The following is a 24,347-nucleotide window of genomic DNA, read 5'->3' on the forward strand; positions in this document are numbered from 1 at the left end:
TCCGTATATAACTACCGTCTGGATAGGCTGCATTAGAGATGTTTCGCGCGAAATAAATTCATGCGCATTATTATGACTGTTTAACTACATCGATAATGACAGCCAATTGCGGCGGAGAGAAAAACGCAAGAGCATTGTCATTGCATAATTAAATGAACTGAGTATTTCGCGGAAAAATGTGCCGCGGATATTACACAGAAACTTAGAGGAGCAATTAACAACGTGGATCGTAATTAATTATCATCATATATCGCGCAATTCGATATTATCATTCGCATCAGAAAAATCGTGCCGATATTCTTCTCTCTATTAATTCTCATTCCTTCTATTACAAATTATCCAATTATTAACTCTGTTACAATCGTTAGATATTCATATGTTTTAGACAAATCGGTTAACGCGTGTTAATTTGAATTTTGCAGGTCGCGAAATTATTTTCAATTTCAAAGCTTTATTTATTTGAAATATTGTACATTTCTCTTCACCATTATTTATTTTTGCAATCTTAGTAAATCGCGTTAAATTTGAATTATTATTGCATTATTTAAATTTGAAGCGCGATTCGCATAAAAAGCAATTCATTTAGTTGCTTATAAAGCGGAAATTATCTCGCTGTTTCGACATTTCTCTGTTGAAGATAAACTCTAGATTTATTAAAATTTGTCGCTAAAATTTCATAGAGAAACGAAATGGATATATATTCTACATATGTCGAAGGAGCAGGCTTTTTCAAAATCAAAGTCTCTCGATAACAAGGACGCGAGATACGCGAAGAAATCACGCTCGTACATCACATCGTGGATTGAAATTGCCACTCTCGAGGAAGACACTGACCCAGATACCGACGTACATGGAGAAGGTCGTATGTAAACATATATCGTATACATATATACCATATATATATATATATATATATATATATATATATATATATATACTATACGTATATACATACGATGCGTCTATATCGTGTTTATATATAAAACAGTGAATAATACTTAACCGGCGCGTGCACGCGTATGTGTGGATGTACGCACACACACACACACACGCACACACACACACACACACACACGCACACACGCTTGCGCAGCTGCTGGTGGCGTATAAAATAAAGGGTTTACGTATTTTCTTCTCCCGGTCTCTCTCGCACACGAGGGCTCGCATGTGTACGTTTATCACTCACGTCATAATGGCAATGTACGCGCACTTGGTGCATACGTATCGCGAAATGTTTGTCATGTTAATTAACCGTACGATAGAAGCCTTTGAACGCAGGAGCGAAATTAAATTTGGCAGTGTGCGCGTAAGTAAAGTTGCATATCAACGTATATTGTGTCTTTAGTAATGAAAATAATTGAACTGACGTTTGTATTCACTGGTATTATTCCATTGCATCAAGAAATTAACAGAAATGTGCGCTAAAAATACAGAATTCATCGTGACCATTAAAATTATACTCCATTTAATGTCAAATGCAATTTTGGAAAACTATTTTTTTTAAATATTTCAAATTTACACTATTATTATAAAATATATTTATTAAAAATACGACAAAAATGTATAAGTTTATAAATAAATTTGTCAGGAAATGTTTTGTTTTATCGCGTATATGTCATTACAAGGATTCACAAAACGATCAAAGGAAAACCTCCGTCAAAAGCATAATTTTCCGCCTCACTCTATGTGTATGTTCGTAGATATTTACATGACGAGCACACGCTTATGCGTGTGTCGGTGCGTCAGTGCGCTGTGCGTAAGAACACGCCAATGCTTGTGAATGAAACTGTAATAGTGGCGAGTACACGTACGCGCGTACGTAAAGTTATATCGATGACTCAGTCAGTCTCGCTGACTCTCGTTACAACTCGCAATTTGCAGGCACTTTCTCGAGAGATCGTTGAACTCCATCGAGTGCTATCCTTTTTTATCTTTTTTTCTTAAATATCTATATTAAACTCGATATATTACGTGAATGAAAAAATTAATTTCGATGCGGCAATTAATGCATAACCAGGACTTTTGTAAATTTGTAGATAAATGAAAACAGTCTAATTAAAACGAAATTAAAGAATTAATTAAGAAATTAATTTTTTGAAATTTATTTTTTGGAATTTTTTGAAGGATTTAAAAAGAATTCACACAACACAAGTATTTTAAAATATACCAATAAAATATTTATACAGTTTTAATGGTAAATACCAACTTTTTATGGACACAATCATTTATTGAGGATACATCTTTGTGTGAATTAATCAATTGACAGACATTCTAACGATTGTACTCTACATCTAATATTAATGCATTTAATATAACAGTAGAATACATTTGTGATTTTTTATTTTCGACATAACAATTGATTATGACATGAACAAGGGGTAAGGTATGCCACGATGGCCATAATGATCAATAGATTGTGGCTGATGGTATTCAATTGTCTGTATCAATAGTTAACAGCGGCAAAATGGCCATTTCGTGTTTCCATTCGTCATTTCGTACCGAGGTATAATTTGACAAAATGTGTAGAAAATGATCGATAATCGAAGATAATTATTATTCTATATATATGTATAATATATGTATAATATGCGTTCGCAGAAATGGATAGTAATTATGTTCTGCTTCGATGCACATCAACGAGGCACGTTAATAAAAGGCGTGTTAATTATAAAGCAGACTGATAGAATTGTGCAACATCTTTTTTTTCACCATCGATGTGCAGTCTTATTTCACATTTTTTTTTGTTCAAATGAAGTGACTTGTTTTATTAGATGTACGGCACAGAAATAATGAAATCGACATAATGTATAATTTATGTATTTTATAACTTGCGAGATATACTGTGAGAAAAGTGAACGATAAACGATTAATATGCGACGTTTTTGCGTCGCAGTGTCGTCAATAAAAGTAATAGTTATCGCGCATGATAGCGATAATTCCAGTAACCGCGCATATGTATACGTGATTGACGTTTGGGTGACAAGCATCGCGATTATTCATGAATTATAAATACAACTGAAGCGCTTAATATCGCCGGAATAGACGCGATGAGGCTTTTCTACAGGTTGGCTGCCTTTCTACGCTCGATTGTGTTAGGTCGAGACTCTCGGCCGTCGTTATCAACGTCAGCAGATAAGAACCTTCCTCGTTAATTAATGAATTAATGCCCCCGGCAGATAAAATCGGCCGAGGTCGAGCGAGCCATTGAGTCTCGAGTCTTTAATCCGCGTCACCAGAAGCAAATCGCGCCTTCCGCGATGAAGAAAACTAAAGGTCGTGTCAGGGTGCATGTAATTAATTGCACAACAGATTATTGATTATTCGCCAACATGTGCGGAAAGTTAAAGCGCATAAAACGATGCGAGATAACAGCGAATTCTCGACTCTAATGGCAATGGTTTTTTTTTTCCAAAAGATTTTTTATCCATGCACGAGGCGAGATTAGCACGATTGTGGAAGATATATTTATTTGCTATGATAAAAATTTATGTAATCTTTCTATTCGAGACGATAGGTATGTGTATTATTATGCACATTCTCGAGAAATTGTACAGATTTCTCTACTGTGTAAATATCATTTATTTTCATATGAGCGCGTAATATTTCAGTGCCACAAATTGTCAAAGGATTCGTGTCAAGTATTCTTCACTGTGTGTCTTCGAGTGTATACATTTTACGTTCATCGACAAGATAATACAAAGAGGAGGATTTTGGCAGACAGTTAATGCGTAAATGTAAACTAAAACGTGGCTTCTCTCTCTCTCTCTATCGCGAAATTTCGAGGTATTTCTCTTGCTCGAGTTTCTAGAGATTAGAATACTATCCCGTTTATATTATAATATTACGTGAAGATACACTATCTTGCCGTCTCCAGGTTTGAGTGGTAATTTAGTTTATAAGGCAAAACATTTGGATTATACCTAGAATATGGTTAGTGGACTTTAGCGTGGAAGGCTATTTTCTCTGATAAACTCGTTGAATAATATCAATGTTAATGTTATGCACATTTTTTTAGACAAGTTTAGCCATTTTATTCTTCGATAAATGTATGCGAGAGAATATATATACATATGTTTCGCTATTTATTTCTTCAAACTTTTAACGCAAACGAGAATAGGCTTGCTTTTTATTCTTATTGGTCTTTTATTCTTTTTATTCTTATTATTATAGCTTTTATTGGATACATTACATTATTAATATTTCGTTGTAATTGTTGAAATATCAATTACATTATTAATATTTTAATTACAGAAATTTATATTGCGTATGTAAAAATTAAAAGGTTAATCTTGCTCGATTTACAACAAAACAATATCGCTTTATTGTCAATATATATCCGTAAACAACCCATTAAAAAAAAAAACTATATTATGCTAAAACCACAAATAAGCCACGAACGAGCGCAATCATATGTTGTCGATTGTATTCCAGTTGGCTCAAGTGGCTCGTAAAAATTGTAAGCACCAGCCTTTAAAGAGATATAACTATATCGCTAGAGAGACGGCGCAACGTGCTATAATTTGTTTTAGTTAGATATACATGCGTTTGGGCGATACCCGTCATAGCGATCATAATTTCTGTCGAAATGCAGCGTGTAGACACGACACACCGAATAGCGACTTTGCAACAGTGAGGCAAGCAACGCCAACATTGACTCGGCATTCATGCATTAGCGTGTGCGCCAGTGTAAACGCTTTGCTGCATTCATGTGTTTCCTTTCCCGCGGCAAACGCGATCGATGGCAAATATTACTCTGGTCAATTCCAGCTGGCAGTCTATTTACTTGTTTGTGGTATCACTTTGCTGCATCGATAGGGAAAAGTCGGGTGAACGCGAGAGAGATGGAGAGAAGGAGAGAGAGAGAGAGAGGGACGCGTGCCGATGTGATTCCACAGTTTATATATACGCGATACGCTTTCGAATGCATCAAATAGCGCAGGCGTACCTATCCGAATATCATATTCAACCACCTATCTCCCTCAACGAATCTTGCGGCTAGTTAATCGCTATGATATGTGCGACGATTGATTTGGAATTAGTCTCAATTTCAGACTTTCATGAATTATTTTAGCGGTCGCACATGCTCCCGCTACATTAATGGATATTTTCTAGAGGTAATTAAGTTCGTAAAATAGATAATTAATCATCGTTAGAAATTTATATCTTCAAATATCATTTATTTATTCTTTTATTTGCATTTTAACGTATTAATATAACATAATTCAACGAGGTAATTTTATATGTGAACGATGATGCTAATTCTCTAAAATTACAAGCATTTAAATCAGCATTTAAATAGAATAAATATAACAAAAATTTAAAAAAAGGTCGAGAGAGAATAATTTGTTGCAACGGGAAATTTTGTTTGGTATCACGAGTTTGATCGAGCCTCCTTGCGAAATAACAAAGCGATTAATGATCTCGCGAACGCGAATTACCCGATAAGTATCCGCTAATGACCGCGTGCTCGCATCTTAATAATTCCATTGGTCGGCTGATATAAGAACCTAGAGAGCATTCGGCGCCGTTATTAATGACATGATATATTTCTATGTTTCAGGTGCAATGTGGAGTCTCGTGGGGCCGGCTTCTACTATGAGTTGAGGCTTCGTAATTAATCGTGAGTACATGAATCTTCCTCGCTTATGTATGTGTGTACCTGTGATATGGCGGCGCGCACACATACGAGAGACGTGGGATCGTTAACCGATGTCTGCGCCCAACATATGTAACATTCCCTGAAATCGCGCGAATTTTATCGCTCTTGCGCTTCCTTTTTTTTATTACGCAATTTGCGATTCGATGTATGAATTGTATTAAATCCCACGGATCTTCCGCGGCTTTATTAATCGTGTCTTTTTTTATCGCGAAGCAATAGAAAGTCGAGTAGCTCGCGGCGATTTTCGTAAGAGTGTATAAGAGATGTATAGATATGATCGTTTCGATATCGCTGATTCTTTTCCCGGCAAAGCGAGCGATAGCGGCGCATCGCGTTAATATTTCACTATAGGGGGTTTCTATTTTTGCCTCGCGATTGCTGTGGATTGTATATATATCGCCTCCAACGTATCACGTCCAACTGTTTTTTATAAACATCTCATAAAATAGCTTCTTTTAACTTTCAATAATATAAAATGCATCAAACATATGTCAAAAGAAGTTCCATTCTTTTCCCTTAAAGTGTACAATCGAAATTTAAAGAATTAAGATACGACGTTTCGTTACGAATTTTAATATTGCTAATTATTTTGACGATGGATTGTATATATATCGCCTTCAACATATCACGTCCAACTGTTTTTTATAAATATCTCATAAAATAGCTCTTTTCAACTTTCAATAATATAAAATGCACCAAACACATGTCAAAATAAGTTCCATTCTTTTACCTTAAAATATACAATCGAAATTTAAAGAGGAAAAGAATTAAGATACGACGTTTCGTTACGAATTATTCATTAAATAATGCATCAAAGACATGTCAAAAAAGTTTCATTCTTTTCCCTTAAAGTGTACAATCGAAATTTAAAGAATTAAGATACGATGTTTCGTTACGAATTTTAATATTTCGCTATAGGGGTTTTTTTTTTATTTTTGCATCGCGATTGCTGTGGTGGATTGCATATATATCGCCTCCAACATATCACGTCCAACTGTTTTTCTTTTCAACTTTCAATAATATAAAATGCATCAAACACATGTCAAAATATAAGTTTCTTTACCTTATTAAATTATACAATTGAAATTTAAAGAAGGAAATATTTAAGATTAGACGACGTTAAGAAATGATTGATTAAATCGTTAAATTTCATAATTATCGAACAGGCGTTTTTAACGATTCTTTCGCGAAATTTCGTACATGTTGTCGCGGATATCTATCTTTGTTTATCGCGAAACTGGGCATTTTTCCGGCGTGGCAAGCTGTGGAATCGCGTTACAGGTTGAATGAAGTGCTATTTAAGCGTTAATATGACTTCATTTCGCAATCGATTCGGATTCGATTCGCCGCCGCGAGCGGGGAGAGGGAGGGGTGGGTGGATGGGTGGCGGTTTTTCATCGTAGGCGTCGTCGACATTCTCGAAAGAGATTACCCGGTACTCGCCCAGCGCGTTTCTTCGTATCGATCGTCGCCGCGCGAATACTCCCACATAATTCGCTTATTACAGCTTCCGCGTATCTCCGCGTTTTCCCCACGGTATCCCCGGCTTCTCGGAAAAAGTATGCGCGCTCGGTCGCGAGAAACACCTACTCGCGTTTGTGCATCCGCGCGCTCGTGATATGTCGCTCTCGCTCCCGCACGTTTCTCGTGCGAGCATCGCCGCTATAATTGCAGCCGATGCGACGTACGTACGTTATAGCACGACGCCCCGGTCGCCCCGTTGCGTTGCGTACGCGCGCGCACGTGTTGGTGGCACGAGTACGCGCGCATGTGTGTGTGTCGTGTCGCTGTCTGTACGTGTATTGGGCGCGCGCGTGGGGAAGTCCCCGTTAACGGCACTGTAGCGTTCGTGCAACCGTCGTATTTGTGCTGGTTGGAGAGAGACGGAGAGTCGAAAAATGAGAGAGAGAGGGGCCGGTGTGGCCGATAGAGAGAGAGAAATATCGGCGAACTCGCGAGAGAGAGAAAGAGATCGAGATGGCACGGGAGATAGAGAAAGAGAGAGGGGAGGAGGGGGAGAGAGAGGGACACGAAGTAGTCGAGGGATGGTTTTGCTCTGCTGGCTCTGTATTGATTGCTGTGCTGCTCCTCCACCTCCACCATCTCTTGCGACGATCTCTCTCTCTCTCTCTTTACTCGCTTCTGTCCCGATCTCTTCTCCTGCCCGCACACCAACGCGGCCGCCTGTAATGTCGGTTCGCTCTCTGCGAAACCATCAAGATCCGAGGTCCTCGTTGCGCCACGTATCTCTTCCCTCGAAACGCCCCGACGAGAGAGAGAAAGAGAGAGAGAGAGAGGTTCGTCTGTAATTGACGCAGATAGGAGTGCCATCTGCCGCGGCACCGACAGCGGAGAGGACGGGGAATGCGCGTGATGCCGTCCTCGGCGACGTGTTCCATGTAAGGATTCATTGAATGGGAAACGAAGCTCGACCGCGAACGGCTCTTCGTGACTCTGTCGTGGCTCGCGTGCTTCGTCTTCTGTGTCTCGATTCGCGATGTCGCTTAAACCAAGTCGAGTGGCATTGGCGTCCTTAGATTTTCGTACGTGGCACACGAAGCGAATCTGAATAAGAGGGAACGGTAATGAGTTAATGAGATTGCACCGTATAATTTTGATGCGAATTCAAATTAACGATGAGAAAATTTATCTCAATTTATGAATATTAAGATTTATGACATGCGTGAGGGAAGAGAAAGGGAGAAGAGAATTTGCATTATACTTTTTTTTTAACGTGGGTTGAAGAAAAATAAGTTTATATATACACACGTTTTATATATCTATGATTCTTTTATAGCGTATATTGAAGATGTATCTTCTCGTCATTATTTTTTATTTTATACATTCATTAGGTTATGATACAGATTATATGCTTTTATCTTTTACAGGAGTGTAAAGATTTGATTATACCTACATTCTGCGTGATAAGGCTTATATAGTAACATTTTCATCTTATCTAACAGCGTTATCATAATGTGACTTATGATAATGCTATTAGAGGTAAAGTGAAAATTGAATTATTTATCAGAAGATTAATGAATGAATGAAGATATGCATTATTTATATCACACATGGAATTTTCTATGCAACGGTGCTAAAAAGATTGCATTAATAATATCTTCAAGATTTAAGTATCACATAAAAAATTCAATTAATAATATTACAATACAATGACGCGTATGTTTATTAAATTTCTTAGATTATTTCGATAATTAAGTAAATTGATTTTTTGCTCTACTCAAAATTTCATATCACGTTCTACGGTGATTTTCTCGATATTATAATATTATCTGTTCTTCCAAACGATGAGCTTAAAGATCACGCTATTATTCACATTAACATCCAATTTGAGCACCATGTTACGCGCCTCTCTCTCTCTCTCTCTCTCTCTCTCTCTCTCTCTATCTCTCTCTCTCTCTCTCTCTCTCTCTCTCTCTCTCTCTCTCTCTCTCTCTCTCTCTCTCTCTCTCTCTCTGTTATTTCATGCTCGTATCTTACGAGTTTTTACGAAACGAGATTCCGGTTCGTCAAATATTATCATATTCACGTGCATCTGGTTTTATTACAGTAATTAACGGGGATAGCGATGGACTTGATGCAAATTAGTGTTCTATTTAAATTCGCTAATTACTGTTACGACATAACGATACGCTCGCTTCACGATGAAACATTCATGTTACAAAGTCCGCGTGTGAGTATATGTTTTTCTTTCAAACACAGGGGAGTGGAATCGGGTATAATTAACGTATATGGAAGTATTATCTGATGCGGCACAGTGACATCGATGCGGTGCTCGTGATATTCGTCGTATATGTGTGTGTGTGTGTGTGGTGTGTGTGTGTGTGTGTGTGTGTGTGTGTAAATGTCTTTCTCTCTCTTTTTCTCTATCTATCTTTCCATCTCTTTCACGTCGTATAATGTCGTTGTACGTGTAGACAAACAAGTTTAGAATAAGAATATTAAATATCAAATTTGTCGGGGTAGCAATTATATTGAGCTCTTAGTTTGAGAAATAAAAAAAATAAATCGCAAAATCGAGCATTTCTCAATCAAAAGTGCATAAAGTATTAAAATGTCAAATGCATACATCGTTTGATACATCACATTATTTCATTCAAGAACAAACTTATGAATATATCATTAAATTGATATGATATTATGATATTCTGACAGTTGTCTTAAGGATGTTTTGTATGTACAATCCCAGCAGAAAGTAGCTGAAAATTAATATTGACGAATATATCCACTTTTGGTGTATTTTGAGTAAGAAATTGCGTGGAATTTGATCTTAGCTATAGTGCAGAGATGTATTTTTTAATATTTATTGCGTTTTTACTGAAATATTCCGCATTTTGTTAATCGAAATGATTAACTTTTGGCAGAGAATTTCGTCTTGTGACAGATACATGACTAACTTCATTGAATTATTATATTTAATATCTTTTTAACCAGGTAGTACTTGTATAATATTATTTGATCAAATATTTCCTCTGTATCTGTTTCGCAAATTTTAAACAAAATTCTGAATATTATTTCCATGTGTTTTTGTCATTTGAATCGACGTGATTATACGTTTCTCATAAGAACATATTAATCCGGTGCAAATTAAAATCCTTATAACTTGTGAACGCTTTAGCGAATCGATTTAAAAATTGTACTGAAGATTCTAAACATGTGTAAGGACATTCTGTACAATTTTCATTAAATTCTCAATATTTTGAAAATAGGTACAAAACATCCTTAATATGATATCGAATGTTCCTTCGCGCTTTACGAGAAATTAAATTTTTAATGTCCATTCCAAAATAGCTAATGTTCATTTTGTTATCTGGACTTAAGATAACATGCTTGTTGTGATTCGGAATATTCGTGGATCGATATAAACGAGTTACGCGAGGCAGACGGTAAAGCGCGGGAATAAACGCGATAAATTATAATCGAATGTGTATTCAGAGCGGCAAAGGCACGTTCGCATCTTGCGAACAAACGGCGTGTTTTTTTCCCGTCACGAGCTCTTCTCTCTCTCTCTCTTGCGACGACGACGACGATGACGGTGCTTCAACCGAGTTTCTCCCAGCCGAAGTCGAAAGGAGCGTAATACGGGTCGAGAAATCGATGGTCGACCGTGTCTTCCTTTTGCCCTCGGCTTGCTGCCCCCGCTGTTCCCTCGCCTTAAGACGCCCCCTCTCTCCCCTGCACACTCTTTCCATCCCCGTTTCTCTCCCTTCGCTTCCTCGCCAATTTACGAGCATCTCGAAGTGTGCCTGCCTGGCTGAAAATCGGGTAGGGTCACAGGCTCGCCCGGATATTCCGGATAACGATGACGTCGAATCACGAATGAGAGAGAGAGAGAGAGAGAGAGCTGCTTAACGATGACTCGATATTATTCATATATCGATACTTTATTTCTTGTATTGTTTTAAATCACGGTAATTTAATTCCGACATTAATTTGATAACATTATTAATCAACGACGTTCATTAATTGAAGTTTAAACGTTTTCTATTCGTAAATTGAAAGCGCTTTAAAAGAGACATAGGAATTAAAATATATCGTATTTATATTTTTATTACAACGTGTATCTGTAATAAAAATTAATCCTCGTGATAACGTACTGCTCGTGGGAACAAATAGCTCTCTCGATTATTACGAGCGATTTTATTGATGCTTTGCGAATAATCGAATAGCGATATGCGTGATATCTTGTGTCGAAGGAATGAAAAGTATCGGCGCACTTAATTATAAGCATCCATGTCTGCGGATTATTCATGATCTACGTAGGAATGAAGAAATATTCTGGAGAAATATTCTGCAGAGTCGCTGCAGCGGCAATAATTGCGCGAGTTCGGTCTTGCTGTGTTATTCGGTGCGCCCAGGAGACGCGTCTAATTATACGCTCGTCGGATGGAAATGATCATTTCGACCACGGATTCTGATATTTCAGCATCGCGGACCTAAGAGTTCGAAAATTGCGGGAGAAATCGGAACTGTATGAAAAAAAAAACATTCGTAATAAATTGAAATTAGATTCAATTAATTCATATTGATTTTTTCTCTTTTTATTTCTATATATTAAAAAGTTTTGATGTTGTTTAAAGTATGAAGAATTTAAAAGCAATGATCAAATTGTCTCACTGGTATCTGAAACTTTGTTTTGTTTGATTGGTACAGTATTTTTTTCATCTTTGAAAGTGGAATTATTTTAAGCTTAATTTTGTAGAAAAATTTTTCCCATCATTTAAAAAGTAATCATCATAAGCATTATTTAATAAAAATATAATATAACCACATGTAAGCGACAAAATATACATCAAGCTATTAAAACATAATTTGCAAATTTTTAGTAAAAATAGAAGTCATTAAAATATTTTAATATTTTATATGAACTTTAATATTTGAGATAAAAATGTTATAATAATTTCATTCAATTTCTTTCTCTCTCTTTTACGCCGTTTTGTAAAGTCTTTTCTGTTATTAGTAAACAAAATAATAACAAAATAGTATAAGATATTGAAAGTACATTTCTGTTCCACAGTTTTATCGAAAAGATCATTTCCAGCAGCAATGCACAGCTTCTTTTATCAATTACAAACTCAAAGTTTCACACAATATCATGAATTTATCGATTCATGAATCTGAAAGCGAATAAAAATTACTGTAGCCTTCTTCTATCAGCTGTTTCGGTACAAAATAAACACGTATGTTTTATAGATACTAAAATGTCTGATATTACGAGATAACTATTTGTTACAACATGGCATATTTAACATATATACATTATATAAAACAAATTCTGTCAATAATTATCATGAGTGATTACCATACCATAAATAATTTTCATTGATGATAAAAAAATATATTTAATTGACTTCCGAATAATATTTTATCGATATCTTGCATAACAATTAGAAATAAAAGTTCAAAATCTGTATAATGTATTTATATATTGATGTAAAAAAATGGATGAATTTATATTATCTTATATACAGAAGAAAATTTCGCGCAAATAAAAATAAAACGAAAAAAAACTAACATTACATTGATTTTGAAGACGACCAGAAAATCGCAAAAGTTTTAAAAAAACATAATTTAGGACTATATGTTTAATTATGTTAATTCTTTTTTCTCCAATAGAGAATTCTCTCTATAGAGTACACATTATTATATCTTAAATACTTATATTTAAATATAGAAGAGACATTTTGCGTTAATCCTCTTAGAAAGCAGCTTATACTGTAAAAGGAAGCCATGAAGAAAGATGCGCGAAAAACATAAACGCGCGCATTAGAAATGCTACTGAAATATTCAAATCGGATTATCTTACTTTCTTCGTCCTTTCGTCTTGCAATGTCGTTCAATACTAAGTACTTTCTTTATCCATTAGATTAACGAGAATAAAGACGTGGAATTATTTATACCTTGCTTTCGCCACATCATTTAACGAGTCGATCAACGCGTCCTTAGAGATCCCGGACGAATAAAAATTTTTCAACGAAGGCTGTACAAACTGATAGGAACTTGAGGTCATTTCGAATCAATACATCACTGATAATGATCGCATGACGAATTCATGATACATCGAATGAATGCTATTGTGTATACCAGAGCATACATCAATTTTCTTATCCGACTTTAATGATGATACTATCCGATCCGATGCATTTCATTGAATATATATATATATATATATATATATATATATATATATATATATATGAAATGGAATAATAGTCATTAAAAAAATTTTTTTTTATTATTGCAATAAATAATTTCCTTCATTAGATTCTATCGGAAAATAATCGATACGAGCTATGCATGAAAATTTTAATAGGAATTCTTCTTCTATGTATTTAAATGCGTAAATGGAATAGTCTTTGTGTCAGCGACTCATTTATATATTTTCTCCCGTAAGGAAATTACGTTTTCAATTAAAATTATTAAGATAAATTCATACCAGGAATGAATCTTTCCGTTTGAAATTGCATTTCACTTGCGCGATTGGCAACAAAAAGTGCATCGGGACAGTTTGCTTGCAGTATGTACAATTATATCTAAGAAAACCAACGAATTAACTTTAATTTCAAATTCATAGAAATCACTTATCGTCGAACGATACATTCACGCGTGAATTTATCGCGCCTCTTTAAACCGGGCTCTTTGAAGACTGGTAGAAACAGATAGGAGACATTGAAACGCGTAATTTAACACGTTAAACTGGACTGATTGCATAAGCACTCGCAATATCAGCGTACGTTCGAGACGCGTGTGTAAAAAAAAAAACTACAGCTAAAGCGTAAATTTCTAAACGAGAACCGAAACGGCACTTGAGATGAAAAATCGTGTCGCTCGAGAATTAATTAACGCAATTGCGACAAGAGTAATTAGAATATCTCTTGCGCTCGTGCGTGTGATAACTTTGCTAGTTATATGATAATAGTGGCGCCGCCGCTGTCTCCCTCTCTCTCCCTCTCTCTCTAGCATCAGTCTAACCTAATCTAATCTAACCCTAACCTAACGTTGTAACGATGTATATTTATACAACAGCTGGGCGGCGGTGGCGGCGGCGGGAGGGGAGTGCGCCAGTCAGCTGATTGAAGCGCTGGAGGGGAAAAGGTGTACGCGTGTGTATGTGTGTTGTGTTATGTGGTGTGGAGGGGAGAACGACCTTTATTTAAAGCGCCGCCGGAGGAGGAAGCCTTTCTTCGACTGGTAAACAGTCGTCAAATGCAAATGTGAGCGAAGCTGTACGTATGTGTGCGCGCGCGTTTACTCTCGAAATATATTTTTTCCGAGGAATTCTACGAGACCGGTGAACGGTTTCCATTAGCGGCCTGATTAATTAGGTGAAAGAGCTGTCCTTTCGATCTCGAGGTGACGATGACGTTCTACGTTGTAGGCCATTGTGTACGTAAAGAATAAGAGAAAATGTAATCTTTCTATTTCGATTGTTTACATTAGTACGGTTATGTCTTGCGATATGACAGATAGCGTTATCCGATAATCAAGTAAGTTTATTTGCGTTTTAGCCTTTTTATTTTATTTTGTATTATTTGAGTTTATTTTCAAAATTATCGATATACAAGAGTAACTTGTTTAGTACTTTACAAGTCGATCGATTAAAACCTTCCATTATTGTTCTCGAGGAACGAGCTCCCGCATCGTCGAGGCTCTGCGGGAAAAATCGCTTATCCCGAAGCTCGGTGCCGAAATTTCGAGACACCGACCGTGGCGGAGAAACACCGTCGTAAATATCAGCGAAACCTGTTCCGTCTCCTCCTTCTCGCGTCGGGTTTTTCGAGATAAAAAGAAGGCGCGGAGCGAAGGAGTCCTTGGCGATGCGGACTCGCGCGAGAGTAATATAATCTTTTCGCTAACGAAAGCGTGTGCGGGTGTTTCAGGGGACTGGCATGGAGAAGGAGAACTCCGCATCGGGCGGGGGCGGTGGAGGCGGCGGGGGTGGCGGGGCTGAAGCGACGACGGCGGCGACTCCAGGCGCCACCTCCACCTCTGAGAAGCTCCAGGCGGACCAGGCCAATCCGTTGCTCGATCCTACTGCACTCTTCGGCGGTAAGTCATTTTCGCTCGTTTCGCTATTCTTTCCTTTTTTCCCCTCTCCCCCCCCCTTCACATTTTTATGTCTCTCCCCCTTTCCGCTCGTAACGCGGAATGACTACGTCGCCGATAAGCGGCGTCGTTATGCGAATCGACCGAGATAAATCGGAGAAAGAAGCCCGATAATAGGAGAACGTTCTCTTCGCGCGCTAACGTTCGGTTTCTTCAGCGCCGCGGCTGGATATCTATTTGTAGAAAATAACCAATATCCGCCAGAATTATATTCCGGATAACTCTCCTCGATAGTTAATAATAATTATAGAATTTATTATGGAGTTAATTATAGAAAAATAGGCAAGAGTGGAGAGTCGATTTTTGAGGATTAACTAAACAATATTTGTTACATTCGCGGTGTAACGATGACATTTCATTAATTTAATCGCCTCACCTTGTATCTCTGCGATTACGTAGAAAAAAAGGACATTCTTGTTTTGTAAATATATTTAATTTTAACATGGAAATCTTGAAATGAGATTATATTGCGGTAATTAAAGACAAATATAATTGCTTGAATAATTGCGTACTTGAACGAAGCCATTTAATATAGTTCAAGAAAAATATATTCTTGTGATTTAAGATTTAATTTTCTTGAATGGAAAAGAAACAATGTTAGACAGAAAATAACATTTTTAAATCAAAGATCATAATTTTTTTAAAGTAGAATTAAATAATTATATATTCTTGAGGTGACAATATTAAAATAAGACTATAATATTGTTGAAATTTAAAATTTTTTAATTCTTCTAAGAAGATTATAAATTGTTGCGTATATACGAAACAATGAACACGTTAGTTTAAGTATACAAGTTTTGATTTGACACTTATTTTTTTCTGTGTATACTATTCTGAGATTTTTCTAAATATTTGATCAATCACGGACAATTCCTCCTATCTTTATTTGATTCACGCGATATTGTTTAACGAAACGAGTAAATATTTTCCGTGTAACAAGCGTTTGGATGCCCGGCCTGGGGTGTTTCGAAAGGATATGCGCGAATTCCGACGTCGTTATATTTGCTGGTGTGAGTTATCGTGCTTGTCCAGGAGGAAGTTTGCTCCTGGCTACTCCGATTTCGGTCGTCGAAGCACGTTTTCCGCGACGGGCGACGAGTCAGACAGTCTCGCACGATCCGTCCGCGAGTACATAAGCTGACAAATTGGAGGGTTATTGCAATAGAGAACACCAGAAATAAAGTTACGTACGAGTTTCTTTTTTCGAACGCGGAGTAGGTCCTTGAGATGTCTCAGATAAATCGTAAGTTTTTGCATAAAGTTATTTGCACAAAGATCACGGGAAAGAATTAAACATAAGAGATCTTCCTCGAAATCTTTTTAATTGGACTTTTTCCGTCTTTTAGAAAATTTCATTCTTGATACGGATAAAAGTTCAATTGTCAAAGTTACAAATTATCCTCCCGTGAATATTTTCTTTTCCCAAAACATTTTTAATTTTGATGTTATATGTATTTATATTTTATATACAATTTATTATTAATTAAATTCATATAAACCATCGTCGAGCTTTATTAAATATTTTTTCTCAGACAGAGTAATGGAACAATAAGATTCATTACATAAGCAATATATACTCTTTATAATTAATGAAACCGACGGTCAAAGATACTTCGCACGATCTGAGATGAATCTTCTTATATATCGCGCCGTTATGACGCCGTTGCACTTGCCGTGGATTTACATTTACATGGTCGTTCGAAAGCGGATACGCGATATAAAGTGGGCCCAATACGCTCTCGCGCGCGTCAACGCGATTTATTAGCGCCGTTTTAACGAGCGGAGGGCCTTCTTTCTTCCTATCTTTCTCTCTCCCTCTCCCTCTTTCTCTCGCTCCATCCTGAAATCAATTAGTCCCGCGTGCGTACACATCGTATCCAGCCTTTCTCTACCACCCCCTCCCTCTCTCTCTTCCAAGGTTATCAAGGCTTCTTCCGACGGTTCTCGACCGCTTCCTCGCGACAAAGGAGAGAACTTGAGGTCCCGCATATCGCATTCTTCGATCAGCTTTGTTTCTAACACTGGTCCTAGACTTTAGCTTAAACTTTTTTGACATTTTAATTTCAAAACTTCTATTCAAGTAGCAGGTAGTGAATCATTGACGAGAGAAAAAGATCCAAATTCAGGTCAATGATTCTTTGTAAGGGATATTTAACTCGATATATTTTTTTCACCATTAATACATTGTGATTTGAAGACATTTAATCTTAAAACTAGTTTCAATTGCAATCCATATAAATTCTCAAACATTCTTTATGTTAAAAATATTGATTAATAAGAAGAGATAATAATATTGTGAATTAAGAGCTAAATCAAAATCAGCTTCTCTAATATAAGTAATAGTAAAGAATATGTATTATGTAGTCTATATGAAAAAGAGAGTCTACATTATTTAATTAATTTATCACGCGCGTAAAAATAACAGATTGGATTTTAATGCAACTAAGAGTGCATTCGGCGCTCTTTATTTCTTGACTCGGTTGCGTCTCGAAAACCGGTACTACTTTTGTTCCCTCGTAGAGTAGGATCTTCGTCGCCTCTCAACCAAGATTTCGTCGTTTATTTCGTCGCTTCACCTTCGACCCGTCATCCCTCTTCGTGTTTCCTGGACCGCCATCGAGTCGCATCTTCCCCTTAACTTCAAGCGAGATCTCTCTCTCTCTCTCTCTCTCTCTCTTTCGAGTTGTTCTCGGCTGCGTTTTCCTCCTGCGTCTTTTCCTCCTCCTGTTCATCCCTATCCTTCGTCCTTTTCCCCTGGTTTCCTGTCCATCGCTGCCATCCGTCTCAGTCTTCGTGGACGACTTGTCTCGGTCGCTCTTTCGTCGCGTCGCTTTTTCTTCGTCCTCGCTCCGGGTTTAGGTCCGTAGGGCTTTGGGGACGCAAGAACGAACGAACGAACGGACGCAAGCAGCCGAGATGCTTCTCTCTCCTTCCCCTCTACCTCTCCCTCCCTCCTTCTCTCTCTGTGTTCCTGTCGTTCTCTCACTTTCGGTCGGTCGTCGCTCGTTCGCTCGTTCACTCGCTCGGCCACCCTCCGTCTCCCTCGCTCTTCGCCGGTTCTGTATATTTATTGATTGCCACCTCACCTCACCTACCACGGTAGACCGAGGTCTGCGGCAGTTTCCCCACCCCTCTCGCGTTTCCCTCGTCCCAACCTCATTCTGCAACGGCAGCAGCAGCAGCATCGCGCGTTACGAGGAGCCTCTGTCCCTCTTTCTTGCTCTCTTTCCGCGCTATCACGCTCTCCGCCTCTCTTTCTTTTGCCCCCGTCTCTCTCGTTCGCTCGTCGACCCACTCTACGCTTTATTCGAAGCTTCGCGTTCGTTTCCCTCTCTCTTTCTCACGTTGTCCTGCCGCTGTCTCCCTCCCTCTCTTCCCGCTCTTGCTCTCCCCGCAGCATCGTGGTGCTTTTACCTCCTACGCTCAATACAAACTCGTTGGACGCGGCAGAGTTTTCGTTTGAAGCTACCATCCGGGGCTTGCGATATATATCCACACCCACACCGTTGCCGTCGCCACACCGCTGCTTCCTCGTCTTGACGTCGACGTCGACCTCTCGGCGTCGTTATATCTCGACGGCGGATAACTCGCGGCGGTGCCAGCGCCACGACGAGAGTGCATCCTAGATGAGAAGACGCCGTCATTTAGGCAAAGTAGGGAAACGGAAAGGTCTATGCAGGCAAATGATACTTCTCGGTTCTCGACTGCAGCTTCCCTCCCTCTCTCTTATCTCTTAAGTCCTTCAGTTTCCCTTCTATAACGTAGCGATGAACTTTCTCCCTCTCTCCTTTTATTATCTTCTAAATTTAACGATAACGTGAAATCTGCGCGCACAATGATGATGTACTTGACGAGATTCAAGATCGCAAGAATCTCGTAAGAACTTTCGACGTAATTAATTTTAATTTTATCGGCTACTTATCGATATGCAATGACTGTTCGGACATTATTTTTTGCATATCTTTCGTCACTTCGATATTTTAACGACACTTTTATCGAGCTCGTTCGCCTCCACATATACGTCACCATAAGTTTCTGTCGTATGTCATATATAAAGCGTTGTCATTTGTAAGAAATAAAAGACGAAGAATCGAACGACACAAACAGGGAAAAATTGTTATCTCTCTTCTCTCTCTTTCTTTTTGTTCGTTTGTTCGTTTTTTGTGTTCGTGTTACGTTCTCCGTCTCGTTTTCGCTCTTTCTTGCCGCTCGTTTGCGATTCCATTGCTCTGTGACCCTTCCCTGACGGTTTTACCACCCACACCCGGCACGAACACCGCCGAGCGAGCCGTGGTTTCCTCTTAAAGCTCGTTTGTTGTCGAGCTCATCGTACCGCCATGCGCACCGGCAAACTCGATCGAAGACGAAAAGGGAAGGAGACATGATTAAAACGCTAGTGACGTAATAAATCCTCGTGAATATTTCCGGCACTTTCTATACACCCTTAATGCTAAAGATTATTCTCGATTCTATTCCGTGTTCATGTATCGTTCAACGCTAAATATAATTATCCGATTCTTTTTTAAACTTTATATGTCGCATGATAAAAATCATATATAAAATCGTGTATAAAATTCTATTTCGAGGTAAAAATCTAATGATTACATTGAGCAAAATTAGTTACCATAGAGAATGTGAATAAAATTTATCTTGTTAAAAAGTATGATCAAATGTAATCTCGATGTAAATGTGAACTGAAAATTGTAGTTTAATATTACCATAAAATATAAGTCATGGATTAGCGGGTTTATAATATTAAATAATTTATTTAACATATCATAATACAATAAAAATTGAAAATATTTAAATATATTATTTTGCGTGCAAATATTAAAAAAACCATAAATCATATTCAATCTCTTTTTTTTCATTGAAAAAAAAGGGAAACTAGTTTCTGATTGACAGCTTCATAAAGTTAAATAACAGTTTTTAAGTAATTGCTTTACAAAAAGAAGAGTAGTTATAGAGTCATATTTATAAGCATAGATTATGTGTTATCTGCATAGATTGCATGCGCGTAAAAAAAATAATTTGCATAGTCCACGAGCACGCGTAAACTATTGTCGTTTATATATGGCCGGTGCGAGAATGCGTAAATGCGAGTACATACTTTAACTCGGCACAAACGACGCCTCCACTCTCGTTTGTACGTGCGCGAGAGCGATTGTGTGTCGGCTCCACACACGTGGCCGCCGGCTATATCCGATCAGGGGCGTAGCTATTATATAATAAGAATAAGTAAAACGTATAACGAGCTGTGAGTGCAAATTCAACTAGAAAATATACACGACGAGATACAAAAGAGTAGAAAAAAGTTTATTCACCATTTCTTATTTAAATATTAATTATTTGAATATTAATTAAATATTAATTATTGATCAATTTAAATTACTCAAAGTAAACGTATTTGCGCAAATTATTGATCTTGAAAATTCGCTATCTCTTATTTAAATATTAATTATTGATCAAGGTCAATATTTAAATAAGAGATAGTGAATAAAATTTTCAAGATCAATAATTTGCGCAAATATGTTTATTTTGAGTTTAGTTTGATCAGCTTTACAAGTTAATGATAATTTATCCGATATCGCGAAATATGTGAAATCGATATTTAATCCGGACTATGTCCCAAACAATTTATAAAATTTATTACTTCCTCAAACAAGAAACAAATCACGATAATTCAATATATAACATATCCTTTTAACAACGTTTATATTCGAATAATAATTTTAGTTAGTCTTTTCAAAACATTAATTAAGTAAATTTATTTAAATAATGTCATCAATCATATTTGAATTGATTAATAAATACATATCATATATCATATTGTTTTTGTCAATTCTAGTTTTATATATCTATATATATATGTGTATATGAAAAAAGAGAGTATATGTATTCAATATAATATTCAATATATTCAATATATTGAATACATTTCTATATCTGTTGTATTAATCCGCACGAGTTAATAAGAACCAAGAGTGGGATTCGTATAAAACTGTGCAAAAAATATAGCGACGCCATTGGATGGCGTTAACGCAACGCGCGCCCATCGCTCTCCCGTTTCTACTCGCGTAACGCTCGCGCAGCTTGATAAATGCGTTTACCGTGCTTCGAATTCGGTATATAGATACACGCGCGGCTCTCGAGGCGATGGAAAAAAAATACGACTACAAAGGGAGAGGGCGGAGGGAAGAGATACGGAGACACATACACGGGCGATCTGTGTGTTACTCCCCGTACGCCGCGAGATGCATCCAGCCGAGAAATACAAAAATATCAATCGATTTGGAAAATATATACGCGCCCGCACCTCCCCGTCCCCTCCCATTCTATCCCCTAAAACATTAAGCCACTGAATTATGTAGCCGGGGGCAATTTCTTTTCGTGGGGATTACCTTAGCGAGAATCTTCCACGACTACCTCGTAGCACGTTGCATAATGCACTTAGTTACAGCTTTCGATGTATATTCGTGTTTGTCTTTTTTTATCGAATAATAATCTTACATATTAAGAGAATAGAATTATGGACTTAAGAATTGTATGCTTTCATTTTAGAGATAGGTGAAAATAAAAATTTATAGAAATATATAGAGCAAAATATTTATCCTTTTTATCACCTCTTAAAGATAAAGGTGTAAGCGATTTTTCTTCGATTTCACAATCATTTATTGCTATCTGCATTCAAAAAAAATTAATAATCTTTTAATGCCATCTTATCTAGTGTTAGATATTTCTAAAATTTGTGTTAGACAAATTAAATTAAGAATAATTTGTTGCCTGTTTTTATACGCAATTGGTTTTTAATAATGCTTAAGAAAGCATAAATGATTAGAAAGATTTAGAGTAACAGTTTTAGATTAATCTCATCAAAATTTAATAAAATTATAGAAATGATATACTATTGCATGCAATAACATCGATTGCATTAATCGCCAATTTTTAATTTTAAAAGAGAAAAACTAATCGACTTGTATCTCGCTAAATATAATCAAATGTATTATATATAATCATATGATAGAGCAGAAATGTACATCTCTTAAAATCAAGCTTTTTTTACAGATGAGGATTTTAAAGAAATAGATGACTTGCTATAATCGTGTATAAATGACCTTTAACCTATTAATTATTAATATACTATTTATGTAACATATTCTGGGTCATACTCGCACACGTGATGAATTTTTTTCAGAGATTGAATGAATATAGTTACGTTTTTCGTAACAATATATATATATATATATATATATATATATATATATATATTTCTTGACGTAATGAATAAAACATATATATTTTGTGAATAATCAAATAACAGCAACAAAATAAATAATTTGTAGTTTGAAATATCACGTAGGAAATATCTCACACTGTATCTTTTTCGTTCAATGCATGCGAGCTATGGGATAGACGTGCACGAATCGTCGTAGTAATCTATTTTCTTTTCCAATTTTGTCCACTCAGTCTACCTGTCGGCTCCGTGATCATATCGATCTTTTTTTTTCGGTCTAACGATGAATCTATAACCTCGTGAACTTTCTAACTGCAATTTCGTGCAAGTTTATGCTACGGCTAATAAACTTACGCGTTCGGTTCACCCGATTATATCCGAAGAAGGAAATTCGCGAGCCAAGAGAGTAACGCGATTAGATGGCACAGGAACAAATTAACCAGAACCCTCGAGGTCCTCTTAAACATCGAGCTCTCCACCCATGATGATTCGAGGAGTGTAAAGTTTGCAAATGAATAAACGAATTACATGATATTTTTTTTATTAAATATTCAGTAACTGACTATTGTGAAAGAAACGTGTAAGGTAATTTTACAGAAGACAAAAAATTCGTTTATTTAAGAAAGTATAAAAACTATGTAAAATTTTAATATTATAAAACCAATATATTAAAAAAGATTTTAATTTCGATTGTAATGTAATTGTTTCACGTTGGTTTCCTGTTAATAATTAAAAAAATTAAAATAATCCATTTTTAACTTCAATATTTTAAATTTATTATTATTCGATGAAAAAGATGCGACAGGAAGCTCATACATATTGTAATTAAAACTCGCAACAAGCTTACTACGCTATTTGTTTTAAAGCGTTTTTTAAAAAGCTGATTTTTTTCCACGCTGTCACGCGATCAGCTGTTCGACGTTTAAACGTCAATCGCGTCTAGCGCGATCAGTTCGACTCGACGTGAATACAGCAAACTCAGCAATCCCGTCGCGATGCATTCGCGTAATCCTGGTAAACGGACAGTAGCAAGACTGCTACTATTCCTCGCGTCCCGTAAACGAAATTAAACGGATTTGGAGACGAGCCAGCCATCGCGTTGTCGTCGCTCACTGTCTACGTCTATGTCCCCGTCCCGACATTCCAAACGATTCTCGATCGATCGCTTGCTGACCTCTCCGTCACAAAGGATTCGAGGATGGTACTGTCGCTCCTCTATCGGGATTGGACGGTTATGATCGGAAATAATAACGAGGCTGTGCCGCAAGGCGAAACGGTAGGAAGGACGTGGCCTCGGATTTTCTCATATCGACTTTGTATTATGTCGAGCGCGAGTAATTGCGACTTTTTCCCGATGTTAAAGCACCATCTCCCTTTCCGAACTTTGAGGGAGGATTCGGTGCCGCGGATTTAGTATGTTTGATGTCGCCTGATTGCTCGCCGTAACTTGTTACCGGTATGACGACCGACAGACAGAGGAAAATGCGTTTCGCTTCAATGTAAATTATATTACATGAGTTACAGTTACGTGCTACATAGTTGTAAACGTGAAACGCGACGCAAGTAATACGTACCTAACGCGATAAACTTGCGCGCAACGCGAGGAATTTAATATGGCATTTTGGGATCCCGAGGTTAGGGTCGAAAACTCTTGGAAAATAATAGCCCGTTGCGGAATAAAGTTGTAAAAATCACAATTTTCATCCGGCACAAACGCGATTAGCGTTAACGTACGATGACAGAGTTAATCATCGAGGTCTTGCATTGAATTTTTTTTTTTTTTTATTAATTTTTAAACTTCATGAACGCATGTGACCGAGGAGTTGTTTC

General features: G+C 37.1%; 1 protein-coding gene across 15 annotated transcripts in view; it reads left to right on the plus strand.

The window, feature by feature from the left end:
- LOC105257066 (bromodomain adjacent to zinc finger domain protein 2B) overlaps positions 1–24,347 on the plus strand; it is a 155,154-nt gene that overhangs the window by 98,026 nt on the left and 32,781 nt on the right. For 14 of the 15 annotated variants that reach the window (XM_011267416.2, XM_025414919.1, XM_025414920.1 and 11 more), the window contains 2 exons: positions 5,561–5,620; positions 15,058–15,226. In XM_011267416.2, the coding sequence (XP_011265718.1) occupies positions 15,067–15,226 (160 nt within the window). In that variant the 5' untranslated portion in view covers positions 5,561–5,620; positions 15,058–15,066. Of the gene's footprint in view, positions 1–5,560; positions 5,621–15,057; positions 15,227–24,347 lie in introns of those variants that run through there. The other variant, XM_025414927.1, reaches the window with a different exon arrangement.

This window comes from Camponotus floridanus, unplaced genomic scaffold (assembly GCF_003227725.1).
Source record: "Camponotus floridanus strain SB8 unplaced genomic scaffold, Cflo_v7.5 scaffold91, whole genome shotgun sequence".
NCBI lineage: Eukaryota > Metazoa > Arthropoda > Insecta > Hymenoptera > Formicidae > Camponotus > Camponotus floridanus.